Raw genomic sequence first — 19,735 nt, 5'->3', positions numbered from 1 at the left:
ATATTTAAAAATTACTTGAATGTTTGTGAATTCACATTCATGCTTTATTTAGATTTATGATGCAAATAAATTTTAGTTTAACTCAACGACAGAAAATTTATTATTGTAATTTTTAGTAACCGTTCTGTTCAGAAAGCAAGACAGTCATACTGCAGCAGAGATGTTTCCTTTTTTCTTTTTGCAATGCTCGCTAGAGTTCGGTCAGCCATAATTCACTTACCTGGCACGCATCTTGCTCAGTCGAACTTGTGTACTGTTGTGAACTAAATTATATTCTTTATTTGCTAAAGTACTGTTATAAGTATATCAAAAGTGAAACGTTTTATGTACAAAGGGTTTTTTTCATGTTGAAGTAACAGTTTATTTTAAATATTTTTGCGTAGTTTATTTTGAACGTTTATTTTGCGATGAAGAATCAAACAAAAATTTATGAACTAAAACAGATATATGGTTTCGAATGTTTAAAAGTAGCACGAGAAAAATTTATTTAGAAAATTAAAGTTGTATTCATAAAAAATATATTCAGTTTTATGATAAATCTTTTTATTTAGCACTAACAAAAAATCACGGAGGTATTGAAACATTATATACAATATTATTTAGGTCGAAAACTAGTTGCAGCATGAACATTTTATACTTTCCATTGAGTTTTGGTATTTTACTCATGTTTTTCCATGAAAAGTTTGTTGTTCACGGAAAAATTGTAGAGCCCATATATTGGAACAGTAGCAACCCAAAGTAAGTAATAATGTAATGTATATCTATATGTATTTGAAGAAACCAGTTTTTTTAAGTAAGTTATATGATCATACAGCAATTTTTGTGATAATTTTTAGTTTACTCATTTTTTTTGCCTATGTTTAAGCTGATGGCAAAAGTACTAAAGCAGGTGAGATATTTTTTTTTGTTTCAGACCAAATTACTTTTTGTATCTTTTTAAACGACAAAACATTCCTAAATTTCAACAAAAATCACAAAGCTGAAAAATTAAACAACGATTGTCAACATTTTTTGAGCAAAGTGCACGCTCAATATTTTACAAAATTATTAAGCTGCTCTGCGTTTGTCTTTATCAAGCTTTGATTTGGTTATGGACCTAAATGATTTTTCAACCGCTGAAAGCTTTATATCTCATACAACTTTAAATTCTCGCAAATAAAATCAAAAACCAACGTCTAAACAACACACTTGAACTTAATTGCAAACGCAGCAATTTCAAACTGCTCGAGTCCCCTTCCGAGCTGAATTATTCATGCTAATTCCGTCTCTCATCGCCTCAAATCAACACGAAATGCTTCCTCGTGTGACGAGCAGGCGTCTCGCTGACGGGAGCAGCAAGTTTGCGGGCAACCGAGGAAGCAAACGTTTACGCGCGCGCCGGAAAAAAAATCGATTTTTGTACGCTTCTGCTGAGCACCGGAGTGAAAACAAAAACAACACGACGTCAAATGCGAGCGGATCCAATAAAAGCGATCTGATTGTTTTTTTTTTTGTTGAAAAATCAAGGAAGCCTGCTTATGCCGCGGACTCATGCCACACGTGTAAGCTGTGATCTTGTTTTACGCTGTTTGAAATTCTAAACAATCAAAGAACGATCGATGTAAACTTTTAGTAGCATTCAATTTTCATAGATAGAAAATAATCTTGCGCAGGGTAAATTCACTTATTGTTTCAAGCTATTAATTAAAATGAAGTCATTTGTTTAGTTTGTATATTGCTTTGAAAATATATATTTATTTTAGTCTCGACATTTTTATACCGATTAAAACATCCTTTACCGAAAAAGTTAAGCGTTAAAATTATTATTAATTTTTTTTTCCTAAAATATAAACAAACTGAAAACCTTTAAAAAAATTGGTTTGCAAATTAATTCGAAGTCACGATAACAATGACATCTGAAACGGACTAATGAACTTGAATGTGAATACAAACTATATCATTCATGTGATTTCTGTGTCACTCAAAGCTACATTTTTCACAGAACTTAATGGGTAGTACTTGCTTTACTAACTTAAGTGAATGTTATAAACGATAGAGAGTTATAAACTTTTTGAAAGTTACACTACAAAGGGCTTTATTTATTAAAGTGGAAGCTTTCAAAGTACTTTGACCAAACTAAGTCGTCAAAAAAATCGACAGCTAATAGTTAGATTCATACTTTTGGCAAACAGCTAGTTTGTTTTGAAAACTTAATTAAACCAAAAAAAAAAATTTTAGGCGAGTGTTTTTTTAAATACCAAGTTTATTAAATTAAAGTAGTTTTAATTTCAAGAGGTTAATATATATATTTTTTAATTTTAGCTTTATAGACAAAATAAAACTAAAATAACATAACTTTTAATTATAAAATTAACTTAATAAGAGCTTATATCTACTTAAAAATAAAATTGTACAAAATTAGTATTAAAAAAATCATTTGAAGTTTGTTTAAAAAAAACTTAATTTATAATATACTTAAAAAGTATTTATAAGTAGTTAGTTTTTTTCTTTAAAATTGTAGAGAAAAACTGCATCGTTTAGTTATACAAGCTAATTGGCTATGACAAACTGGATTTAACTTTTAAAAAGCTTGATAATTTTACAGACATTAAAAACATTTTTTTATAATAAAAAACTTGATAACTAGAATGAAATTAGATCAAAGAGTGCATCATTGAAGACCTAAAACTGTTTATATAAACCCCATACATCAAATTACTACTTTTGCTACCGTTTACACCAAACATAACATTACCCTAACTCACCATTAAAGATTACAGCGAAAATAATCGCTGATATAAACGAGATTACCGCTGTTAATTACGAAATCGTGATGAAAATATTTTTGGCCAGCCTTGACAAATTGATTTGCTAACTCAAACTCACATAAAAGTAATTGCAGCTAGCAAGCGTGAACAATCAGGGTTGGTTCGCAGAAATGTTCTTTGTAGCAGTGGTCGTATTAATAATCATAATCTAAAGCTTATACTAGACTGTACAGCTCACCCCTTGGCTAATTAGCTTTACTCACGCACCTTGTTTCTTCTATGCAAACATAGACCTTCAAAGGGTATTGAGTTAAAAATTTAAGTTAAACTTGATATCTTCTGATTATAATGGTATACTATGTTATGAGCATAACAAAAATACATGTTTTACTATTTTTCTTTCTAGCGATAATTTCAAATTTGAAAACGTACTACGAAATGCTTAATAAGATTATTTGTATTCTGTCAACGAATCAGACGATATCTCATCCATATATTATACGCTTCAACTTTACCTTTTGACATTAAAAAAAAACATCATTCGAATCACGCGTTTGCGATAATGGAAGAGTGAAATATGAAGAAAATTTGAAAAGTAATACGCTGATAAAACTTCACCGAATGCGTGCGACGGGGCATTTTGAATTTCCCCCTGGAAGTAAATATCAAATCGAAATCGCATCTTAAAGTTCAATCGATTTTGTTGTTTTAACACTGATAGTACTTATTCAAAAGAAGAAAAAATCTTAAGAGACGTTCTAGAACTGTGTGTTGTTTTTTTTTGACCAAAAGACTTGAACAGTTTTTTTGTTTTAGACACTTGTTAAACAATTTGAAATAATAGAAGCATGAAATCAGTTAAAAAATTTCAAACTGTCACGTTTCATAAAATAATTTTGCATATTTTCGCTATGGCTATGTTATTAAAAAAAAAACTATTACAGACTTTTTTTTATGAAATTTAAAAATATTGTTGTTTTTTTGTCAAAAATAGAAATATATCAATTTAGTTCCACTTACACCTACTTCAAAAAAAGCAAACTAAAAATGAAAAGCTAATGGTTCCAATATTCATGACAAAGTTAATTTTTGTCATTAAGAAAATTTATTTTTGTATATGATGTAACACTATTGTCCACATCAAACATTAACAGGTTCAAAATGCACGATTTATCAGTAGACGTTGAGCTCGAGGACAAGCTGGACATAATTTGCCCGCTTAAAACGAGGGATCTCGACTACAACCAGGCTAACTGGTACTACAAGATCTACCTGGTGGACCAGCATAGTTACAAGACGTGCAACGCTTCTAATGGCAGGAGGTTGATCACTTGTGAGTCGCCCATGTTCGAAAAGAAGTACACTTTCTACTTTCAAGAAATTTCGCCTTCACCGTGGGTGTTGGAATTTGAAGCAGGCAAAACCTATCACATTATATGTAAGTGTCTGTTTGTAGGACAAACTGTAAAAAGGAATGTTTTTTTTTACTACAAACAACGGTATGTTAAAAATTTTAAATTCGTATAAAGAGTATTTTTTCAATTAAAGAAATAACTTACTTAACAGTAGAGTTGAAAAATCTCAATATAAGTGAGAGATTTAAGTAAAGTTGTTGCTTAACTGGTTTTTGATTAAAAGTATTATTCAACTAAAACAGTTTGTAAAACATATAAATTAAAATTGTTATAAGTTGTTAAGTATAGTAAAAAAATGTTTAAGAGTAAACTGTAGTGCTAATATAATGGTTAGAAAGAACCAACTAGAGAAATTAGTAAACCTCCTTTAAGCTTTGTTAAGTTAACTGATAATTTTTTTACATATTAATGAATATATACATTTTTGTTTGTTTAACTGAACAAACATAAATTTATAGACAGTATTTCTCTTTATACATGATATATTTTATTAAAACCTTCACCATAAATCTTAAAAAAAAACTAACCTAAAGAGAAAATGTATGTTACGTACTATAATAACTATGAATTAAAACTGCACTATCAAAATTTAATAGTTTTAAGTTTAAGTTGTAAAGTAACAAAAACACAAAAATAAAATCGTAAAAGTCTATTGTATTTTAAACTACGTTTTTTATACGATCGCGGTTTGGTGTTTTAGAAAATAAATAAATATTTGTTTTGTATAACTATACTATGCTGCATGTTCTCAAGCTTTTCGAAAGCTCTTCAAAGTAGTTACTGGAAAACTAGGTCTATGTACACAATAGTTTTTTAGTTTTTAGTGTCTCAACGTAAAAGTAACGAGCAAAAAAATTTAAACTTATATAAGAACTATATTTTCCTTTTAAGTAAAGAAAAAACAATCAAAATAAAATTCTTAAACAGTACTGTTTTTCTGCACAGTAAAATAATTTATATTCACCATAGTGCTATTAAATAAAAGGTCATACTACCTTTTAGTTAAGATTTAGAAAAGTGGTTAGTTATTAATGCCTTCATCAAATTCTTTTCAAAAACATTAATTTTTATAATAACTACAAAAAGGTCTAACTTTTAAATTTTTTAATCTAGTAGTAGAAATTACTAAAGGTTTATATAAAGAAGTTGTAAATCTTTCATTTTAATTCTCAAAAGCACATGTTTCACTTCGCATAAAAAGATTAGTTTAAAGAAAACCTTATGGTTCTCTTCGCACTAATACAGGTTTAAAGTATTTAATTTTTGGTTAACAATAGAAAACGGCAGCAATGCATTCTTCTAAAATTTTAGCTACCATAATTAAGTTTCTTTGATGAAATACATTAGAGATTTTTTTTTGATAATAAATAATTTCTAAATATGCCTTTTAATTTAGAAAAACTTATCTGAGTTATAAAGTTCTTCGTGTTTTTTGTTTCTACAGACAAAAAATATAGCGTAAAGCCTCAAGTACAAAAAATTTTGAGTTTTTAAGCTGCATATAACTAGCTAAGCAGAATTTTAGCTTTGCCCTTTTATTTTATCTTAAACTTTATGAAACTATTGATATGTTTTACGACCTTCTTGATGTTTGTTATATGGGTTTCAAGGCGGCTAAAATTCTTTAAAAACTTTATGAAAACTAGCGAAAACCATTCATCCATTTATCATGTTTATTGTTCTATGCTTGGGCAGTAAATTCGTTGAAAACTAAAGCAAAGTTTGTTTTTATAACTTTCCGAAAGTAATGTGGTATGAAATTAATAGAAATTTCTCGTGTTTGTGTAACAACAAAACTATTTATAACCCGAAGACAATAAACTTTTAGAAAATTGTAAACTGGCAAATTTTTTCAGCTCATTTTTCGTAATGAAGCACATTTTCTCACAACGTTGTTTATTGTTACGATCTGTCGGTTTAATGTCAGGCACGTCTATCAAACCAGTGCCATGTAGAAATGCCTTCTCATACGAGCCGTCATGCTTATCTGTCAGACGATCTCAGCCCATAATTTAATATTTTCTATCCGCTTTCAAAGCATAATCGTTGATATTTCGGCATCTAATATTGATCCAGGAAAAGTTAAAAGAAAATAAAATACACCGGTAATAAAGTAATCAAATAATCTTAGTTTATTTTCTAAAGCCAAAAGTAATGAAATTTATGTGTTGTATTATTGCAAGTATTGTTTGTTAAAATAGAAACGCAGTGTATTTAAATTTTTCGAATAATGTTCAGCAATTAATAAAATTAGTGAATCTAAAAAGCTAGACTTGTGTAGTTTTAATGAGAGCATGTGTTTTTATTTTTAAGAAATAAAATGATAGCTATTTTACTACATTAAGTAAGTTTTTACATCGTCAATTTTTAGTTTTAAAACTGTTATTTAAATTTTATTATCAATATTTGTTGTATACTTAACACGGTTTTTTATTTAACGTATGAATCATCAGTACTGAAAGTTCTTATTTCTTTTATAGACTTAGAGTATTTATTTTGAATTTTGAAAAAAAATTGTGAATATTAATAAAAGCGCCTAACAAAATTTCATACATGGAAATTACTTCAACAACAAAAACTATTTTGAATGTTGTTTATATTTTTTTTTCAAATTCTTTTTTCGTGTTGATTTTGTTTTACCTATAAAATTCATTTTCATTCAACAAACTAAGAGAATAAAATGACCAGAAAAAGCATATTATACCTAATTTTTGTGTATTTAAATGTATTTCTGATAAAGTTAAGATAAACAGATTTAATATGCTGTCTAGTTTGTTAGTATAAAATGCCAAAAACAAAAAAAAAACCTACATATTTTAACTATCAGTACTTGTGTTTTGTTTTTATAAAACTTAGTTTTCTAACAATGCTTTCAATCTAACAAAGCAACGTCGGATGGAAGCAAGAAAGGTCTCGACCTGATTCAGAACGGATCCTGTTTGAAGTATAACATGAGGGCTAAAATTCGTGTTCACAGTAAAACAAGTAGTGATGGTGAGACTTTCATTGAAATTATTCGATGCTGCTTCTATTAACTTTGTTTTGAAAAAGCGCTCTGTGAATACTAAATATAAAGTTTAAGGACTACTTTATAAAATAGCTTGTAAGTAGTACTTTTTAGAAGGATATTTGACAAACACAGAGTATAACAAAACATTTTTAGTAGTAAATAGGAAATTTTGCTAATTTTTTAATTTTATATTTTTATAGCTAAATGATAATATAAAAAGTTTCATTCAATTGTTTCATAAAAAAATTTCATTTTTATCAAAGTAAACTATCTAATATTGAAAACAAGCAATTTAAGTGTAGGTAATTTTTTTTTCTTAAAAACTACATATAGTCAAAGTATTTTCAATAATTTAAGTGAAATAGTTTTAAACTATGCTTGTTTAGTTAAATAACACCAAAAGCCTATTCAATTTTTTAACTAGTTGGGTAACATCTTATTCAATTGTTTAACTAAGTATAAATAAAAGAAAATAGTATTTTAAAAAATAATATTTAAAATAAACACTTCTAAATAATGCTGACACCTGAAACAATTGTATTAAAAAAAGTTTGTACTTAAAATAAGTTTTTACTTTAAAACTAAACTTAAGGTAAATTTATAAAATCTGTTTTTGTTAAAAAAAACTTGACACAATTTAAAAATCATTAAGAACATGTCTTTCAGAATTCTTAAAGAGAAGCAAAGGTTCCAAAATCCTCGAAGCCAAACAAAAGTACAACGAAAACGCTCACCAAAAGTACGAGAACAAACGTGGCGGGCTCGGCAACACCACGAGAGACGCCTCAAACGCTCACTCAGCGGAAAACAAAGGTCAGCTGTTCCACGGCATCGTGGTTGGTGCCGGGGTGGTGACCTTCGTCCTGGTAGTCGCGTTTGCGTCTTACCGCGTGCACACCAACAAGCGCCGCAGTAAGCTGAAGAACTTCCTCTACCGGCAACCTACTGCTACCAGTCAGGGAGTTAACTCCGAGGTCACGCTGATGCCGGTGCAAAGGGCTCAGGAAAGTTCAGAGAACCAGAGAAGGTACCGTTCGCGCCTGGTGCACGTTCAGAGTTCTGAGGATGGTCGGGAGCGGGTGCACTACCCTCCTTCGTACAACGAGTGTTTCCTGGACAACGGCGGGTCGGTAGTGGCGGTGTGAGTGTTGGAAAGTGACGAGTTGGTTGTTGAGTGTGGTGGGAAAAGTAATTTGTCTTCTGAGCAAAAAAAAGAAGTTGAAAGGATAAATCGGCAAACTAGTTTTATACTCGATACAGAAAAAGAGTATAAAAAAACAAAGGTGTAAGAAAATGAAAGCGCAAAGTTAAAACTATGCGTTTTAGAAGAAAATTAAATGTGCAAATAAAAACATTAAAAAAAGGAGAGCAGTATTAAAAGTTCATTCAACTCAAGCATGGCTTGAATGGTAACTTGGTTAGTTTCGCATTTTTCATTTCTATTTTTTAACTATGACAGAATACAACTTTCAAACGTTTAAAACTTGCAATCAAACATGAATCAAAAATGCAAATAAATAGTTTATTTTTTATTGTGTTAAGCAAACAGCATTTACAACAAATGTTTCTTAGTATCGACTCTTAAGTATGCTTTTTACAAACAAAAATTTTTATTAAAAAAACAAAACAGTCAACAGTAAGAACGGTTGTGACAGACTATCCGGTTTTACTTTGTTCAAGTAAAACTTTGTTCTACATGTTTCTAGAGTTCATCAGTCTCCTGCAGCTACGAATTGCAAAACTTCAATAACTTTACAGTGATTTGGTGCTTTTTAGAAAAAAACTATAAAGTTAATCGTTTTTACTTTATATACTAAAGATAAAAAATAGTTTATTGTTTGTATAAATAGTTGTGTTACTAAAAAAAAAAGTTTAAATTCGAGCTTTTTAAAAAAATAAGTTTAAATAACTGAGGCAACTTTCTAAAATTTTTTTTTATTTTTTTGTTAAGCCTAGTTAAAGTGTTTCAATCATATAAAATTGTAGTGAAATTGAAAAAAAAAACAATTAGGGTAATAACGATATAACAAATCATATACAAATATTTTAAAAAGTATGATTCAGAAAATTTAGTTTATTCAGCAAAACTTTTTTTAGTCCTAATATTTTTTGCTGCTTTTTACTCTGTCTAAAACTAAATAAAATGTATTCGTTTAAAATTTGAACCTGGTTTATTTTTAGTTTTGTGTTTTACTAGAACGTTATCCTTTTTGTAAACTACTAGAATATTAGACTAATAATGGTTTGTTTCGTATAATTTTTATATATAATTCTAATGCATAGCTGTTTGAAAGTAATTTAACTTACTTTAATAAAATAACGTTTGTAGCCAAACTTTGCAAACAACTAAACTCAGAAAGATATTAAACAAGCTTAAATTTGAAAAGATAATGTCACAAAAATCTATTTTTTTTTAGATCTAATTTTTTGTACACAAGGTTTTATTATCTTATTCATTTTCTAAAAAATATGCCAAACCCTATAAATTTTTTTAATAAATTGTCACGAAATTTAATGATATTATTAAATTTTATAAGCTTTATTAGTGTTTTAAGAAAACATACATTCAAATGTAACTGCAAGTCAAAATTAATTCAGAAAACATGATAATAGGTTACTTGTTGAAAGACAATATAAATTGAATTCAATCTAAAAATGATGCCGTTGTAATTATAAAAATTTACCAAACTCGTTTTAAAATTAAAACTTGTAATAATTTGCTGCGACTAAAGTTATCAAACTTCAAAAGCATTTATTTTTTAAATAGAGTTGTAATATTAGAAAAGTAAACTTTATTTTATATTGACAAGGTTAACATCAAAAAAATGACATACTAAAATACCAAGTAAACAGTTTTTCCACACAACAATATTACAACTATGGTTTAGTTGTGTTTCTAAGTAAACGATATACTTGATCTTGTTTAGCCATAACAAAAATAGCTTTTATTACTTAGATAAGCTATTTAATACTTCTATTTTTATAAAAACTTATGTGTACATACAGTAAACTAATTTGAATACAATGTTTTATTTAAAGGTGTTCACACCAGGGACGTGTCTAGATTTTTTTAGTGGGGTAACACAATTATTTTTGTTCAATAAAGGAGTAGTTCTGTAGTAGCTTTTAATAATACACATAAGAAAGTTACATAACTGTCTACTACCAATTGTCTAAAATTTCTCAGGTACATAAAAATGTCTAAAATTAGAATAACTATAAAATACAGAATGCTAAATCTTAATAAGTAGTAAGTTAATTTTTAGTAAAATAATCTAAAAATAAACCTAAGTCCTATTTTTATTGACATGTAAAAATTTTGCTTTAATTACAAATTAAAAACGAAGTTCTAATTAAAATTAGTAACTAACTTGTCTTAATAGTAGGAAAAAAAGTTCAATGGTACGTAAATAAATTACTTATTCAAACAGTTTCAGTTAAAATAATTTAACTTAAATAAATATATATCAAAGCCAAATTACATTTTCGAAAAAAAACTAAAAGCAGACGTGAAAAATTCTTTTATAACTTGATAAAAAAACGAATTGTAAAACTACGGTTTTTCCAATGATTTAAAAATAAAAACAATATATGTTTTCGTCAAAAAATTGCAAAGTGAAAAATGAAACTCTTCGAGTTGTAAAATTAATCAAAAATATATATTTTTAAACTTTTGATAGGCTAGTTTTGAATGAAAAGAATAATTTTTAAGTTGTTCAACTTTTCAAATAATTCTTTTTTATAGCTTAAATATTTTTTCTACAAAGAAACTTATTAAACTTAGTTACTTTTGATAAATATTTTGAAAATATGAGCTAAAATTTATTTGATAGCAAAAACTAGCACTAGGATATTAATTTTTGGTAAAACATTTCAAAATAAATCACAATCAATCACTTTTTTATCTCGTCTATTACAGTTTTTTTCAGGGGTCACACAGGAAGCAGAAAACCAGTCAAAATACGCCCCTAGTTAACATTAAAGAAAAAACCGAGGTAGTAGGCTTTTATATAGTTTAAGTATAGAAGTACTGTTAAATAATTTCTTGTAAAGAAAAGCCTTAGTTTTTCTTTGACAATAAAATTAAAAACAATTAATTATAAACATATTGATTTATTGTCCAATTTTATTAGAAATATTAAGTAAAATACTAATAATTGAAATTAAACGGAATTGTAATAAGTAAGTACTAAATGTAAGTATGTAAAATATTGCTTTATATGTTTTGAAATTGATAACTACAGTAATGACAGCTATAAGGTACGCACACTTAATCAAGTCAAAAGTGCGTACTAGAAGTAAGTTAATTTTTATAACTTTTTAAATATATTCTTTAACCAAAAAAAAAAAGTTTTATAGCTAGAAACAAATATGTTTTTAAATCTTTCTTCTAAGCTGAACTTAAATTATTAGCACAGCTTTTAACGAGGTTTAAATAGGTATGAGACATTATAATCTGGTTTTTATAAACCTTCTAAACAACATCTAAAAAAATAATTTCAAATTATTTAATTTATGTTTTATTTTCAAAGATAAAAAATAAACACTTTTAAAGTCCTTACTAAAACATTTAACTGTATCCGTGGTGTTTTTAAAACTTTTTAAGCGTTTATTTTTGTTTTAATTAAAAAAAACTAGTATTAACGTACTAATAAAAATCAAGTAAAGGTAACTGCAAAACGTTAAATAGATGGTTGCTAAAAGTAAAGTTTGATTAAAAAAACCATTAATAAAACATTTGTAACTAATTTTTGAGTAGATACAGAGATACTTTCTATTTTAAGCAGAATGTAGTTCATTTAAAACTTATTGTTTTTTAAAACATACAATATATTGTTGTCACTTATATCTAATAAAGTAAACACGTTAAACAACGATATTAACGCAAAATTAAGCTTATTTCTGCTTGAAGTGAAACAAAGTTCCGTTGAAATGATTTTTTTATTCTAAAATTTTAAAATAGTCCTGAACAAGACGTTAAAAGGTATCCGTGGTGTGCGACTCGATAACCGAAAGGTTTTTTCGTGCACCAGGTCTTAGGATCAAATATTTTGAGCACTTTTTTGTCGTTCAATTAACTACATGCAAAAAATTCCCGTGTACTTAATTTCAGTTAATTAAAATAATCCCTTTAAGCTGTTAGTGAAAAAGTAAATAGTAAGTTTAATCTAACCAACTATTTTTTTTTGCTTTTTTATATATTGTTTAATTGTATCATTAATCTAAAAATATAATGTATAAACTTTATTTTTAATAATTATAAGCTTAATTAATACGTTAGATAAAACTATAAATGTAACTTTTTACTGTTTAAAACCTACCATAATGGTTTAAAAAGAAAAATTAACATAGTTTTTAACAGTTAAAATAAAAGAGTTTTCAAATTTGTTTTTAATACATGCTTTTATGTATAAAGTATGATGTTTTAAATAAGGGTTTGTCAAAGTGTGCAGAGAAAATTTTGTGAGGTATATAAACAATTTCAAAAACGCACGTTTTCAGTGTTATTCAATTTTGTAAAAGTTGTAATAGATTTTAGTTAACTTTTAGTTCTAATTACCAGGGGCGTTGTGTGTGGGGGGGTAAAGCTGGAGCTGTTGCTCCACCTATGAAAAGAAAAAAAAATGTTAAAAATGTTTTAGTTTTAGAGTTTAAGCTTTTAAACACGCTGCTTTAGATGGGGCTCTGTTTCAGCTGTACCACCTCAAACTACATTAAAATAATCTTATCTTAAAGCTTAGGAATTGAGGTTTAAAGTGATTTAATTTTTTTTATGTTAGCTTAAAAATAAGAAAGTTATTTTATCATGTAGTTGTACAAAAATACCGCCAAATGTATACATGACCGTCGTTAATTTCCCTGCTAAATTAGTTTTTACTTAAATTTTTTATTTGATTTTCAAAATGTTAGTAAAACTAGATCTGCAATCTCAATCTGTGTCAGGTGCATCTTAAATGTATACAAGTTTCCAACACAAAAAATATTTGAAAAGCTGAATTCTGGAGCTACATGAACTTTCAGCACCAAGTGAATTAAATCATGATCGTTGTTGAAAATTCACTACAACGCGAGAACAATAAGACAAGTTGAACTCGAACAGGAGAAACTCAAGCAGAGAAACTTCAAGCAGATAAACCTCCAGCAGGTAAAACTCGAGAAGGAAAAACTCGAGCAGAGACAACTTAAGCAGGGGCAACTCGAGCAGAGGCAACTCGAGCAGGGTTAACTTGAGCAGAGGCAACTCGAGCAGGGGAAACTCAAATAAGAAAAACTTAAGCAAGGGTAACTCGAGCAGAAAAACAACGAGCAGAGGCAACTTTAGCAGAGGCAAGTCAAGCAAGGGCAACTCAAGTAGGGAAAACTTAAGCAGGGGAAACTCGAGCAGGGGAAACTCGAGCAGGGGAAACTCGAGCTGAAAAACAACGAGCAGGGTCAAAAGTTTTAAGTTTTTTTTTTTTCAATTTTGAGCATCCCTTGACCAAAATACCACGCGACGCTAATTACTATACCATAACAAATTATTTTAGTAAATAATAAAATTCAGTGGTTTACGGTGCAAAACTTTTTTAGATGTTAAAAACAACTTGTTTAAGCTAGTATATTTTTTCATCGTATTGTTCATTGTTTTATGTAAACTTGTTCAATATTTAAATATTTAAGGGTATAAAATTGACATTGTTGTAAAATTTTATAAGATTTTTCTAACCGCACAGAAAAAGTAATTGACTTTCTAATAAAGTACGATATTTATTGTTTCATTTTAATTTGTTACTCAAGTTTTATTTTTTCGTCATAGCTACATAATTACTACCTATTGAAGTTAAAGAAAATAAAATAAATTAACACTTTAAAAGTCGTTTTACTAGTCATAAAAGCAAACTTTTCAAATATATTTACTAGAAAATCTTTTTATAAAAAAAATACTTAAGAACTCGATTTAGTACAGAGTTTTAATTGCACATTAAATTAATAAATGTATGAGGCAATAAACAGGATAAATCTAAAGTAAATACAATTAAATATTAAAAAAACATCACACGAAATATAAATTAAAAATTTGGTAACTTTATAGACTTATTTAAACTGTTTCATAAAGAGTCAATGGGTTTAGGAACTAAAAAATTATTAGAAAAGCAGTTTGTTTTTGTGACAAAAAGTAATCTCGACAATGTTAAAGTAACTTTACTGACATTGTAGAAGTGACGTAGTAACAAATTCTTTGGTGCTACAGTATTTATGTTTAAAAAATAAGAAAAAAAATCAGTAAAGTACCAATACCAGCATTCAATAAAAAACCAAGGCACTTAAAACAATGTATAAAAGGTTGGAAAGCAAAAAAAAACTTTTAAATATGGTGATGCGGGATCTCGACTGCGGGGTCGTCTTTGAACAGGTTTTTAGAGAGCATTTCTTTTATTGAGGCACCAGTCTCGTCTATTTTGTCTCTGAACAACGACCTTCTCACCCCGATGCTTGCTTTCGGGCAATGCTGCCACCTGCTGTTGTCTTGTCCTGTTTATGTTGTTTGTTAATGATTTTAAAACTCTCAATGAATAATAAAGTTTTATTATTACAGTAAAATTGTAAGAAATAACAACCTGAGTTTGAAAGGTTAAACAAATGTAAAGATCTTTCTAATGTAAGCATGCAACCATTGTTAAGACTTCTAACCAAGTCAGGTATATAACTTCACGTCAATAACTTTGAACACAGCGTAAAAAATGCAAACTCAACAGCAATCACGTACTTGTCATGAGTACTACTGCATTTAAAGAAATTAAACTACTGTATGCTATTCTTTCGAATCAAACCTAAGCATCCGGCGTAGAAAATGACGTGTCCGATGTAGTTTTGCTCGTGGACGCCTGTCAGGAGGTGGGCGTGCGGTCCTGAGGCGTACACGACCGTGTCCTCGGCGCTGTGGCTCTCGTACTGCAACGGCACCGCTGCTTTCGCCTTGTAGTACTTGAAGTCTGAAATTAATTATCAAAGTTTTTGAATGTTAGACGATAAGTTTCAAGTGACAGCTAAAAACTTCAATTAGAGTGTTTAAGTTAAAAAAACTCATTTTTCTGTTTCTTTATTTTTAAACTCACTGTGTACCATGGAGCTTGTGAGCCTCGATGTAGAGTATCCCGGACCGTTTCCGTATGTGATCACAGTGTACTTGTGCTTGTCGCTAGCTAAATTGTTAGCTGTCCCTAAAAAAAGTTTTACTTTTACAAATATTGTTAATTGGCTTAAAGATGAAATGTATGAATTCAAAACTTTAAGTTTCAAGTTAAGCTACTTAAAAAGCTAAATTTTTCTAATAGTTTCAGATAAAAAGTTTATTCTTTAAAAAGTTACTTAACTTTTTAACATCATTATTTTTTATTTTAGACTAACCGAGTATTGGGTTGCCTCTTTTAGCAACACCCCCCATCGTGAACACGTGACCGTGATCTGCGGTTGCCACTAGCAACGTCTCATCTGGCGAAGTCATGTCTTTTGCTTTCTGTAATTTTGTTAAAGCGATGGTAGTTAAAATTTGAAATTAGCAAAAGTAGTTTAAAAAGAAAGTGAAAAAATTGCTACTTGAACTTAACTTGATATAAGGTTTTAACAAATAATTTTTGTATTTGAGAATAACAGATGCAGCTTGTGTTTTCAAACCTGAACCGCCTTGTCGTATGCTTGAAATTCTGAAATTGCAAAAGGTGCTCTTCCTTGATGGTGACCTTTGTCAATCATTCCGTTTTCAACCAATAAGAAGTATCCTTTTGGGTTTTTGCTCAATATTTGTATAGCCTGATTTAGTAAAAAAAAAGTTATTGAATGTTAATGTAGTATTTTATTATTAAAAAATTTAAACAAGTAGCTCAGAAACGGAAGAAACAGTAAAAAATTGAAATATTTCAAAAACCTTTTCTGTCATGTCCTCAAGAGAAGGCTGGTTTGCTGAAAATCTTGTTCCGTGAAAAGACATTTCGGTGTCAGAAAACAACCCCATCAGGTAGTCTGTTGTTTTAGGATCCACTGATTCTAACCCGGCTTTGTCAATAACCAGCCTGAAAGAAGAAAAAAAAACTTTAAAAAAGAATTAAACCAAAAAATAGTCAATTACCAAAACGACCTAAGGGTTCTTGGATTACGTAGCCTTATCAAGATTTTAGTTCACCAGTAAATGTTAAAAACAAAAAAAAACTAAAAAATGATTTTGCATTGCTAAAACTTGGTATAGATATGCTATAAACATAAAAACGAACTTTGAGCTAAACATTAAAGCAACTGACCTAGAAATAATCTACTAAGATATGATAACTAAACTTAAGATATTTTTTTATAAAACCTTCCGTGTTTCTTCGACATTTCTTCTTCCCACATCTTCATCAGGTTCTGCCCGTCCCTTCTCTTTCCCTTCCTGCTACTTCCCGGCATCACCTCGGTGTTGGGAACCATGTGCAGCATCCCCCCTCCCATCACGACCTGGATGTGGTGTCGGAGGTCGAACAGCTGCTGCGAGATGTCCTTGCAGCCGTACTTTTTCTGTTCCGGAGTCAGGTCGTTGTCCGAGTACCAGAACCTTCAAGAATAAATAGTTTGACGGACGAGTTCATATTGCATATTTTTAATTGCTTCTTTTTTTTTTTAAAAACTTCTACATTTTATTTCAAATTAGGTTACAGTAGCTATATTTTAAAATATGCACCTAAACCCGCCTTGCAATATAACAATGAAAAAAATTAACATACTTATTTTTAAACGTATTTTCAACAGAAAAATTTTTCTAACCGCGTGGGGGCGTGCGCGTACGCTGCGGCGGGGGTGGCGTGCTGCACCCTCGTGTTGGTGACCACTCCCACCGACTTGCCCTGCTCGATGGCCAGGTGCAGGGCCGTCTTGACGCGGTAGTACTGGCTCCTCCAGCAGTTGTCCGCCCGCGCGTCCACTCCCAACCTCCCGGAGTCCGTCTTCACCCCAGAGAGGATTGCGGTGGCGGTGGCGGCGCTGTCGGGCACTTGGTTGTCCACTGTTTGAATTGAAAGGTTGTTGACTGTCGAGTCAAAAAGAGAAAACAAATTTTTGTTTCTTTACTGATAAAAATACTTTAAAAAAGTAAAAAGTAAAAGGTTATTGAGTCAAACAAAAACTTTGTTAATTTTTATTTAAATGGTTAATTAGACTGTAAAAAGGCAAAAGAACTGTTATGTTACAAACAAAACTTTAGAAATTTATTTTTATTTTTGCTAAACATATACAAACAAAGTAGTTTTTTTAATAAAACTACCAAACAAACAACGCACCGCTGTAAGTCTTGGCCAGCCCGGTGAACGGCATTGTGTCCAGCGACGTCATGTACTCTTCCCCCATGCCCTTCCTGTCCTGGCCCGTCTTGATCCTGCCCGCCACGGCCGTGCCCAAGCTCATGCCGTCGCCAATCATGACGATGACGTTCTTCGCGTAGTTCTTGTTCACCTGCTCGTACTTGCCTATCGACTGCATCAGCTCCCTCTTGCCCTGCTCCTTCCACCAGCTTGCGCGCTGCTCGCCCGTGTACGCGAGGGTGCGGAAAACGGAGGCAGCTGAAAAGAGCGAAGTCGATTTCTAAGTTTCAAGTTTGAATTTATAGAAGCGTTCAATCGAAGTGTTTAAGTTACTTATATTGTAGCTAGTGTTTTTTGTTAGTCTTTTTGATACTTAAATTATGTTTGACTTTTTTTTTTCCTAAATAAAATGCTCCTTTTAAAATGTTTACTTTCAAAATAAAACTTTTTTTGTAAGTAAAGTAGTTAAGACTGTATGGTTTTGACAAGTAAAAACAGTGAAAAAGAAAAATTTATCAGCTATATGACGGAAAGCCTGAAGCTGATTCTGAATTACTACTTTGAAAGCGAAACTTTAAACAATACTTTAAAGTAATTGTGGTTTATGTAAAAAAAATATTACCTTTGATAAACTTAGAATTTGAAAATAAGATTAAGTACATTTTTATATTAAAAATTTTGTTTACTTATTTTGTTAACATAATCAATAAAATAATCTATACATGGTTAGTCTTTAACAATTTTTTTTAATAATTATTGATAAAATATTGTTACAAATGATCTAAAATTAGCTTAGAAAATAACTTACCCAAAACAAGTATTACTATTTTCATATTTTCATACATTTCGATTCGATCAGTTTTCAAAGTCTGTGCCTTTATTGTTTTTTAATAAATACTAAGATTTACTTGGTTAAGTATCTGTAAAACTAGATTAAGTTGAATAAAATAAACACAAACTTACTGATTAAACAACCAATATCAAAACTACTACGGTTATAATTTATACTTTCGAGCTTATTTTCTTTTAAAACACTACCATATAAAGCATGGCTAAGATGTTTTAGTTTTTTAATGTATGAAAAAAAAATCTAATAGAACAATTAGCTTATGGAAAATAGTTGAAAATCTAGCAGACGATTTTATAAGTTTTAATTAAACTTAAGCTAAGTTTAAATTGTTTTAGTGAACAAGTGTTGACTTGACATTAAATAGTAAGAAAGTTATATTTTCATAAACGAAAGTAAAATATATTTAGATTTTGTCCCAAAGCAATATATTCTTTTTAATGAATTAAAATTCTTTTGTTTTTCCAAAAAAAAGCAATTGTTTTTGCTAACTACCGATCTCAATGTGTCAAAGTTTCTATGAAAGACAACAAAAAATCCTCGCTTATAAAGCGTCAAGCTCGTGCGAAAAAGTTTCGAGAAAACCGCATTTTCGTCACAGCACGTTGTCACATGTGTGACGTCACACAAAAAATTATTTCTGGCTACTTGTTGCCTTTGCACCGGTGCGCGGAGTTCAAGAGAAAGTTTGTCACGAGCGCCGCGCGAGAAAAAGCTGCAACTCCGAATTGACACTTTAAACCCTAATTGGACAATTTTTTCGCAATGAATTTCTCATTTGCGGCTAAAATTGTCATTTGCTGCTCATTATTACGCTTTATTATTGTTTTTTGTGCCTGTTGATTGAAAAATCGTAACAAAATGTGTTTTAATTAAGTTAAAATTATTTTTGTATTCAAATTTCTTTTAAATAAAATGTTACATAAATAGCAACTTCTAGTGTTTTATTTTTAGTTTTGTAAACAAAAGCACTTAAAAATGTTTTTAAGTTTTTGATGCTTCTAACGACTAAACTGTAGTATCTAAATTGTGTTATACTTTTGTTGAAACAACGTTAGAATCAAAAAAAGTTTTTAAAAACACAAAATTTTATTGTGTCGATGTTCAAAAGTTTAAGTCATTGAACCAAGTGTAATTGAGAAGAAAATATTACTAAGAATTTGTAAGTTTTTAACCTAATTTCATTTAAGTGTTTTAGCGTGATTCATAGCTAAATTCTTGTACGTAAGCTAAGTTACGTAAACGGCTTTAATTTTGTACGTTGTAGTAGTTATATAGGTTAAATTACAACTAATAAGTTCAAGTTATCAATGTTTAAAAACAATATGCTGTAACTAATGAAGTCGTTTTGGTAGATAGTTTCTCTATAGTATGCAAAAAATATTTTTTGTGAGACTTTAACTTTATAC

The 19,735-nt window shown here is 29.5% G+C and overlaps 2 protein-coding genes across 2 annotated transcripts; one reads left to right on the top strand and one right to left on the bottom strand.

The window, feature by feature from the left end:
- Positions 1-1,252: 1,252 nt before the first annotated feature.
- Positions 1,253-8,317, top strand: LOC145833288 (uncharacterized). Its single transcript, XM_082940475.1, has 4 exons — positions 1,253-1,338; positions 3,902-4,185; positions 7,049-7,156; positions 7,839-8,317. The coding sequence occupies exons 1-4, from the start codon at positions 1,253-1,255 to the stop codon at positions 8,315-8,317; spliced, it is 957 nt and encodes a 318-aa protein (XP_082796601.1).
- A 5,853-nt stretch (positions 8,318-14,170) lies between these two features.
- Positions 14,171-18,324, bottom strand: LOC145833287 (alkaline phosphatase-like). The gene is made up of 10 exons (XM_082940474.1): positions 18,288-18,324; positions 17,459-17,737; positions 16,947-17,184; positions 16,504-16,737; positions 16,078-16,222; positions 15,828-15,962; positions 15,561-15,669; positions 15,269-15,373; positions 14,984-15,145; positions 14,171-14,684 (listed from the first exon to the last, which is right to left on the bottom strand). Exons 1-10 carry the CDS (start codon positions 18,322-18,324, stop codon positions 14,518-14,520), a joined length of 1,611 nt encoding a protein of 536 aa, XP_082796600.1. The 3' UTR covers positions 14,171-14,517.
- Positions 18,325-19,735: the final 1,411 nt, after the last annotated feature.

The sequence above is a fragment of the Thalia democratica genome, chromosome 4 (genome assembly GCF_965202585.1).
Source record: "Thalia democratica chromosome 4, ktThaDemo2.hap1.1, whole genome shotgun sequence".
NCBI classification, from domain to species: Eukaryota; Metazoa; Chordata; class Thaliacea; order Salpida; family Salpidae; genus Thalia; species Thalia democratica.
This window is presented reverse-complemented; position numbering and strand designations above follow the sequence as displayed.

Coding starts and splice junctions, on each gene's coding strand:
- LOC145833288 (XM_082940475.1), top strand. CDS start 1,253: ATGCTAATTCCGTCTCTCATCGCCTCAAATCAACACGAAATGCTTCCT. Junction 1,339..3,901: donor CTCGCTGACGGGAGCAGCAA/GTTTGCGGGCAA, acceptor AAACATTAACAG/GTTCAAAATGCACGATTTAT. Junction 4,186..7,048: donor CAAAACCTATCACATTATAT/GTAAGTGTCTGT, acceptor AATCTAACAAAG/CAACGTCGGATGGAAGCAAG.
- LOC145833287 (XM_082940474.1), bottom strand. CDS start 18,324: ATGTATGAAAATATGAAAATAGTAATACTTGTTTTGG. Junction 15,374..15,560: donor AAGAGGCAACCCAATACTCG/GTTAGTCTAAAA, acceptor AACTTTTTTTAG/GGACAGCTAACAATTTAGCT. Junction 15,146..15,268: donor CACAAGCTCCATGGTACACA/GTGAGTTTAAAA, acceptor AATTAATTTCAG/ACTTCAAGTACTACAAGGCG.